The following is an 8807-nucleotide window of genomic DNA, read 5'->3' on the forward strand; positions in this document are numbered from 1 at the left end:
AGCTTTTGTGAATATGTATTGCTCTGCTTCCCCAGAGATAACAATAGCTCAGTATGTGACATCTTTTCAAAGTTCTTTGACTTCATTTATTTATTTTTAAATATGGATGCCATTGTCCCAGATGTTCCTGAAGGAAAAATCCCTTACATTTCCTTTTAAACTTTCAGAATTGTTCCCAGCTTGAAACTGAAAATCGCAGGGAAATCACTGCCTACAGAAAAGTTTGCCATTCGGAAAGCTAGACGGTATCTTTCTTCAAACCCCGTTCCTTTACCTGTTCCACCTTTGGTAAGCTAGAAACCTTTCCTCCCCTCACTCTTGTTTAGGCTTTTATTTTCTTAATGGAAGGAAAACCAGGGTAATAGGAATAGTATCTTTCCGTGTTTCTAAGGTAAAACCTCTGCAGGAGGCTGGAATGTTCCCAAAACAAAGCCAAATGAATGCAAGGAATGCTGTAAAACTGGGGCAGGCAGCAGCCACAAGGAACTGAGCCAGTTGTTTGTGACACGTAAATGTGTTGCATGTGTAACTCATTATTCCAGCTATGGACTAACATGCTCCTAACAGCTTTCTTTTAATTACCTTTTGAGGAACTTTGCCCTGGGTTTCTTCTGTCACGTGTCATTTATTGACACTACTAAAAGAAGACTGTAAGTGAGGAAAAAATGAAGAAAACAATGCAAGGACTGGGCACTCCATGTAAGCATCTACTTATGTGCCCCTGAGCGTTTGCACTGTGGTGCCTCCAGAGCACCTCGGTGATGGGATGAAGCATGGACATGTGTCCGTATTGGCTCCAGAGAGCTGCTCTGCATTGTTAGTTGTTTATGGTGGTGGTTTCTTTGGTGTTTTTTGTAGTGTTGCCCAGTTCCCTTTGGCCAGGTAGGATCAGCTGCATAAAGCTCCACCCATTGCCTGGTTCACACGGTGCTTATAAAATCTCTCTGTAAATACCAAATAAAAGAACATAAAACATAAAAAGAACAGAAAAGATTTGCCAAGTGCTGAGGAGTTGCCATTTTCAGTGCTCTGTGCTGCTTTATTTGAGAAACAGATGAATAATTAGTAAATAGTCTTTAAGAGAATGTCTGAGCAGGGAGAGCCTGTTGGAGATACCAGTGAGTAATCATTTCTCAGCCCACCAGCTGGATATGTGACACAGTGCTTCCTGAAGAAATACAGTCTCCTGAAGATAAGTTACAGCATAATGTGGGTATTCACTAGAGGCCGCTTTCCACCAACTCATAAGACTTAAGATGAGAGGAAATAAACAGGTGACATTCGTCTCTCAGGTTTCAGAGTCCGTAGAGAGTGAAGAACTGTATGCACCTGGGGTTGGTTTGGGCTGTTCTAATGGGATTTTAGCAAAACAGTTCTGTCCTAAAGGCTTTCCTTGGGTGTCCTTGTGGGAACACAGCAGTCTTTGTTTCTGCTGCAGTTGCATATCTGATGCAGCAGATGTCACAGCTGAACAGTGAAAGATATGCTGAGGTTGTGGAATAGGGTGCAGAATACCATTTCTAGAATTTTTCTTTACATTGTGAAAGGACTTGCTAAAGGAGAAAGGTCTTAACCTCAGTTATTTAGTCTAGAAGAAGTATAGCTTGAGTAGTTCTGCAATATTCCTTGGTATTGAGTACAATCAATGGCTCTTTAGTTGTTTTCCAGTACTGGTCTGCTCTGAAAACCAGGAGAATGTTTGTAATGGCACTATGTTATGACAAACTGAGATTTTGGTTATGGAATCTGAAACTTTTTCATAATACAGAAATAATTGATAGTTGGTTTTAGCCAGTGATATCATTAACAATGCAGTCTTCTCTCCCTGATCCTAGGAGATGATGTATATCTGGAATGGCTATGCCGTAATTGGACAATGTCCCAATTTAACAGAAGGCATGTTAGAGACTTTAATTGAAGCAGAAGAAGCATTGGCAAGAAGTTCAGGTAATCAGTGATACGGTTTAATCAGGTATTTTACACTGCAATAGCTAAAGATATTATCTGTGAATAAAGAGAGACACTTGTTAGTAAAGTTAATCTGATCACATGAGGAAGGCAGATTATGAAACCATGAACTGTTAATGCAGACAGGAGTAAATTTCCTCTTTTGTCATAGATCATACTAGCACTGTCACTGATAGTACTAGCAAGCTATTTTCCATCCACAGATGTATATTAGGAATAGTTCATGACATATTGAAGGACTGTTTATTTTGCTAGATCAAAATCAGTGTATGAACTGACTTGATTACTTAGATCATTAAGTTATTTTATTCTTAGATACAGTATTTCAGTTTTGAAAGATAAATAGAAAGAGGTGAGTGTCTGCCTTTGGTTCCAAAAGTGCTGTCAGCTTACAGTGTGACCTTGGAGGGCTGAATGTTATTCGTGTGTCAGAAGCTGGGACGTGAGGGATGGGCTCCCTTTGCACAATAAAGGAATATAAAAAAGGAGATAATATCGAACTACAATGCTACAATGTCACTCAGTTAGTTACTGATTTATTTCTTGCCAGTATTTCCCAACACCTATGGAATTGCAGCCGCAGCTTTTCTCATAGTTTCCCCTTAGATAAATATTTGATCTTATGTATTTCCTGTAGAAGGATTTGGCCCACCTTTACAATGGAATATGGGTTAAGTCACTGCATTGCAGTGTTTTCTAGGACCTTGGTGCATTGTTACACAAGTACTCTTTCAGAAAGAGTTGCTTGACAGAATGGCTAAAGCTTTCTCCTTAATTATTTGAGGACATAAAAATATTTCCCATGAAAGTGACATCTTATTAAAAGCAATTTGTCTGTCTCACCTCATCACACAGTTTGCAACGTTATTTGGGATAAGTGAATAATTTCTTTTTTCCTAACTGGTAAATAGTGAGTACAGCTGACTTTGCAGAGATTTGTGGAGGCTGATTGACATCTGTAAAATGCTATGAGGACATATAATTGAAAAGGGTGAAATATTGTAAACATATCAACAATGTGAAGTGTTACTTGTTACAAATAATGGTCAGCTGTTTCCAGGCATCATGCTTCTCTTGAGCTTTCCTGATGGTGTTTGAGGCTAAACTACAGCCTTTTCAAATATTTTCTTTCTTATTTCTGGATTCCTAATTCAAGAGTCTGCCACTGTGAAATCTTCAACTTGCAAATGTGCTCATGACAGTATTACACGGATAAGATGTGGAAATAATTCTGTTAGTGGAAATTCAGATCTGCATTTCCAGGTGTTGTACGCAGTTGAGCCTGGGATCAGTCCCTAAGTGTTTTTTTAATGCAACTGGGGGCAGTTTGAAGGCTGTATTATAAGTAGAGGAGATACTTCATGTGAACATAGAATCATTAAGGTTGGCGTAGTCTGAAGGGGTGCAGCAATTCCATGCAGAATGTGTCAGGATTTTGTCAGGCAGAGGAAGAACTGGACAAAGGACCACTGTAATAGAAACAGGGTGAAATTCAGCACAAGATGCAGTGCCATTACTCAAATTTCTTGTTAGCTGATATTTCGTTACACAAGTTGGTGATAGCATGAAGCTACCCTGAATGAACGTAATGGGTCAGTTAGTTTCTTCTGTCCTGCGTTCCAATAAGTAGATTTTATAATACTTTCCTACATGCAGGAACACTTTTACACAAGTAAGTCTGTACTGCTCTAAAATGTTTTCTAAAATATGTCGTTTACTTCATCTTGCAGCTACAGAATTGCTAGCAGATGACCAGTGTGTGATAAAACTGCTAAAGGGTTTATGCCTGAAGCATTTGGGCAAAATCTCAGAGGCAGAAGGCCATTTTAATTACATCTACTTAAAGTAAGTTGTCTACCTGGCATGCTCTTGAATTTCTCAGTACCTGCTCATTTCAAGTAAGAGCAGGTGCAACCTTGATGTGAATAGAGAGGACAACAGAATCTTCAGTATTTATTTCACTTGTTTCAATATCCAAGGGCTCACAGTTTTAATTGCCAGTGTTGTTAGCCATATAAGGAGGAAGAATTGCAATTCTGCACTTCTTACTGATACTTTCTTCTCTTTGGGAACTACACACACATACAATTTTTGTGACACCGCTGTTTTTTCCTCCCTTTCCTCTTAGCAGTCAGAAGTTATGCCTAAAGAACCAAACAGTCTCCAGAGATGATTGGCAACGTGATTGTATTTGGAACCCCTGTATATTGTGAATGGGATCTCTTTTTCTCAGTTCACACAGTGCTTATAATATTATCACCTTTTTAAAAATTTCCCCTATAATAAATGCCAATAATTTTTAATCCCAGGAAATAACACATTGTGTATGATGGTTATGGTAAAGTACGCCATTTAATAACCCAGAAGGTAGCATTGGACAGAGAACACAACAAATGTTGTAATAAAGATTGATTGCTCCTCCTGATCTTAGCTAATCTGCTATTTATTTTCGCTTGGAGCTGTTAAGTGAGTGAAACAATAACTCATTTCAAGATCTTGAGGCTATTTCTTTTCCTATGCAGTGAGAAGAAGATAAAATACGACCATTATCTAATTCCAAATGCCTTGCTGGAGCTTGCATTGCTGTATCTGGACCAGGACAGGAGAGAAGAAGCAATAAAACTACTAGAAAGAGCAAAGTAAGCAAGTTAAAAGCCTGTTCTGGTGGGTCAGTATGGTGTGTTACTGATGAGTAGGAAGCAGAAACGTTAATACTACAGAAACTTTTGTTTATTCAGTGGAAGCACACATGCCCTAGGTTTGGCTGGGACCTTCTCAGGTAGTAGACAATATCTGATAGCTCAGTCTGTGAGTTACCCATCCATTCTGATAAGAGCAAAAATAATTTTAAGGATGTTAATATGAGTGTTAAGGACTTCCATGAGAAATAATCCATGTGTAACAAGGTGTAATTTTCTTTGTAATGTGTTTACTTATTCATAAAAAATGTATTAAATGAAATCACAGCTCTGTGTTAGGACTGAAAAACTATTCAGATTGGTGGCTAACAGTGCTGGGCTTTTTCCTTGATGAAGTACATTTAAGAAAATGTTTCAGTGTGCATTTAGTATCTTTGCATTTTCATCTTCACGAGGCAGCTGGAACACCTGCTGTTGGCACATTTGTTGTGACTGATTTTTCTATCGAAGCAGGTTTATCAGGAATTGTTGGACTTGATCTTGTACGTTCTTGGTTATAAACCTAACCAATCTAGTTTTGCCTCTGTCCCAGTATTCTATGCTTTACTGAGCCAAAATCGCTATCTGGGGAAAAGAAAGAAAAAGAAAGGAGGAAAAAAAAAAGACATTCCAAACCAAACAACCCTAGTCTCCTTCAGGCATCTTGCAGCAGGGCAGTTCACCTCTCCGCCTGGATGCTGAACGAGTCCAGATGTCTGCATGTTTCCAAGCACAGTCACGCCAGCCACTGCTGCAGGTGTGCAGCTGCAAAGCTGATCTCTGGCCCCATCTTCCAAAAGTCGAGGGAGGTTTTGTGTCGGTCTCTTATCCGAGTCAGTCCACTAAGAGTGGTGAATTAGCCTGCTGAAGGCGATGCCAAAAGTCTGTCAGCACAGAAATTACAATACTGCAATCCTTAATCCCCTGTGCTTGTGAGCCTGGTTCTCTGTAGACTCATGGAAGATAGTAAGGGCAGCAAAAATTCTGTTCGTAAAACGCAATGGAAATTGTTTTAGTCAGTTTCATGTTCCTCAAAATGCACCTTGCCTCAAGCCATATTTGAATACAGATTATTCAAATCTTAAAAAGAGGTCCAGAAATTAACATTACAGGGCTTCTTGTTCTGTCCAGTACTGCTGTCAGTTCCCACTCAGCCTTTTTCACCTGGCAGCTTGGGTGGCTCAGGTCACAGTCTTCTCAAGGGAAGAAGTTTGGCTTACAGGAGAGCTCAGCAGATCACAGCTTTTAAAAATTTGTGTGTGCAAAGCTAATACTCAGGCTTGTGGCACTCTGAGAAGTCACAGGAACTGTAACAGTAAGAAAAAAAGAAAGGTCTTAGAATCTCAGACTCATTGAGGGTGGAAAAGGCCTCCAAGATCACCAAATCCAAACCCAACTCACCCCACCAAGCCCACTGGCCATGTTTCACAGTGCCACATCCCCACAGTTCTCCAACACCTCTGGGGACAGTGACTCCATGCAGCTGCTAAGTTACTGCCTGTAGCTGCTACATTCCCGATCAGAACATGCACAAATGTTTTATGAGCCCTCAGCTAAAAATGCTGAACGTCTTTCCAGCCACTAGAGGGAGAATGCGTTGTCTGTGGTGGGTTTCAGAATTGCAAAACTGTGTTCACTGTCGGCAGGAGTGGAAATGAGTGCTCTGCTTGTGTGTGACGCTTGATTTGCTTGACCTAAATCTACGTGCTGCTGCTGGCTTAAATGTTTCAACTCTAGGAGAAAGAGCAAAATGAGATGATAAGCAGTTTTGGCTTGATCATGCATGGAAATATTTATATTTGTATTACCACAAGCTACAAGCAGCAATATCAGCCTGCTGATGAGAAATACAAGAGGCATTCTTTAATATCTGCATGACAAAATCTAGCTAATTTTTGGTAGAAACTCCAGAGTGTTTCAGATCAGCATACAGCACAACCCGTTCATTTCCTCTTCTCAGTCAGCCCCTTGAGTGCTGCATGCATAAAATTATAAGTGGGGATGGGATGGGCAAGGAGTGCCTTGTACTTGCTGAGAGGCTGCTGTAGTGGCAGATGCTTGCCTCCACGCTTCATTTGAATTGTGAATTTTGAGCTGGAGTGTTTTTAAGATTATACAGACTGCTTAATGTATGATGTGACGTTTCTGTAAAGATGACAAATATCTGCTAAAAGAAAATTACCCTGTTAATTTTCTTATCCTCTTTGGTATTTGGATTCTGTATCCATCCTGCAAGAGCTGAAATGCTAATTCCTAGTAAGTAGGATCTGCATTTTCTATGTTTTTTTTCCATGAAAATACAGATTCTTCTAATGTGTCTGTGGCTCTTCAGGATATGACTTAGCCACAGGAGGCAGCAGGCAGGCAGCACTGCTGAGTCAGCTGCTGGATGTTTGTGGGGGGAAGTCCTGCCAGTCTTCCTCTGGGTTGGCAAATTGCTCTTCGAAAGCAGATATGAACTCTCTTGTGTACCCATTTTCCAAGCTTCTAGGGCAGCAAAGTGCCTGGCTTTGTTTCCTACACACAGTCCTCATCCGTGATAAGGTGGTGATGGGGCTCTTCCCTCAGATGAGGAGGGCTTGCGAAGGTCTGTCTGTCCTTAAGAGTGCTTTGTAGGCAGCACAGGGGAAGGTGTAAGTACCACCTCACAATAGGCTTCAGGTCTTCTCCTGAACAACATGCCTGAGAGTTGCTTCAAGGCTGAGCATCAGCCCATCTCCGTGTCTTTGGAACACACAACTTTTTCTCCCTGCGTGTTAGTTCTAATCCATTTATTTTATTGTGATTTGGCAAGCAAGTTTTAACTTTTTCGGCTACTTTTAACTTCTAAACTTTTAAAAAACTTTAAAAAAAAAAAAAATCTGTTCAAATTTGTCAGTTGTACTTTGGGACAACTAATAAAACACTAATTTCTGAATGTAAGCTAAGTAGATGTTATGTATATTTAATGTTTTCAAATATTTTTATTGAGTAGAACAAATCCAGTTCTTATTAAGCTGTATTTTCTGGTAATTGCCAGACAGTAGAACTACAAATAAAGAACAAAGAGCTGCATTGTCTGGCTAGCAGCACATGCCATGTATTTTACAGTAAGCAACAAAAGAGCTTATGAAGGAAGGCATTCTGCTGTCTACAGTTGTTTTGCTTAGAGCAGTAATGTAAAGATAACTTGAAAATGTTTAAAAATATATATATATTCATCAGAGTTGATCTGCTTTTGTTTTAGACAAAACTACAAGAATTACTCCATGGAAACGAGAACACATTTCAGAATTCAAGCTGCCCTGCATCAAGCCAAATCCGCCCCAGAAAATGGAATGCACTCCGGAGCCTCGGCGGTGTCGTAACTTTCCCTTCTTTGATGTCCTGTTTGTGGCAGACTTTGGTGCAGACAATTACTGACACTTCAGAATTATTTTTCCTTCTCTTTCAAGTCGGTGAGAAATCAAGTCATTCTAAATTTTAGAGATGATACATAAAACATGAATGTAATAACAGGGCAAAAACTCTCAAACCAACCATAATGCATAAAACATTTGTTTTTCCAGCAGTCGCTTTTCAAACACTTACATTTGTGTAGCTCTCCTTTCAATCGTGTGCCTTTTCTTGCTTGTTCGCAACATCTGCTAAGCAAGATATAACATCAAGTGCAGCAACTGGAAAAACAAACCCTGCACCTTTTGGGGTTCACAGAATTAATCAGTTAGCTTTATGCACTCATCTGGATTCATACTGCTAGCAGTTGAGAACGAAGCATTGCTTTTTCTAAATATCTGCTTACTTGAAATGGTGTGAGAACTGCACAAGAAGCACAGCAAGGAGGAACTCTGAATTCTGGGCATTTTCAGTTATGCATAGAATGTCTTTTCTGTAGCTTTTAGTGGTTACTTTTTTGCTGCTATAAGAAACTTACTGGTGGAAAAAAGCCATGCAAGTTCCTTGATTTCCTTCAGTCTTCATGTCAAGTCTGCTGCTTGTCGTGGCTGAATGATTTGTGGGGGGTCGGGGGTGGAGAAAAAGATGGTGGCAAGATAAAGCTTTACTGCTTTGAAAAGTTAAAGAATGGGAGGACTTTATGAAACAGTTCTGTCATCAGAACAAATGTAATTTAAAGTTTTCATTGTATTTAAAGCACAAATCCTTGAAGGTCACTTAAGAAAC

The 8807-nt window shown here is 39.8% G+C and overlaps 1 protein-coding gene across 1 annotated transcript in view; it reads left to right on the forward strand.

The window, feature by feature from the left end:
- The window catches only part of TTC39A (tetratricopeptide repeat domain 39A), a gene marked incomplete at its 3' end in the record, with an annotated part of 39734 nt that extends 31741 nt beyond the window's left edge, over positions 1 to 7993 (forward strand). The window contains exons 14-18 of the mRNA XM_079536260.1: positions 168 to 288; positions 1836 to 1947; positions 3699 to 3813; positions 4491 to 4607; positions 7873 to 7993. Of these exons, the coding sequence (XP_079392386.1) occupies positions 168 to 288; positions 1836 to 1947; positions 3699 to 3813; positions 4491 to 4607; positions 7873 to 7993 (586 nt within the window). The remainder of the gene's footprint in view (positions 1 to 167; positions 289 to 1835; positions 1948 to 3698; positions 3814 to 4490; positions 4608 to 7872) is intronic.
- Between the last annotated feature and the right edge of the window lie 814 nt (positions 7994 to 8807).

Source organism: Tetrao urogallus, assembly GCF_951394365.1.
Source record: "Tetrao urogallus genome assembly, chromosome: 5".
Lineage (NCBI taxonomy): Eukaryota > Metazoa > Chordata > Aves > Galliformes > Phasianidae > Tetrao > Tetrao urogallus.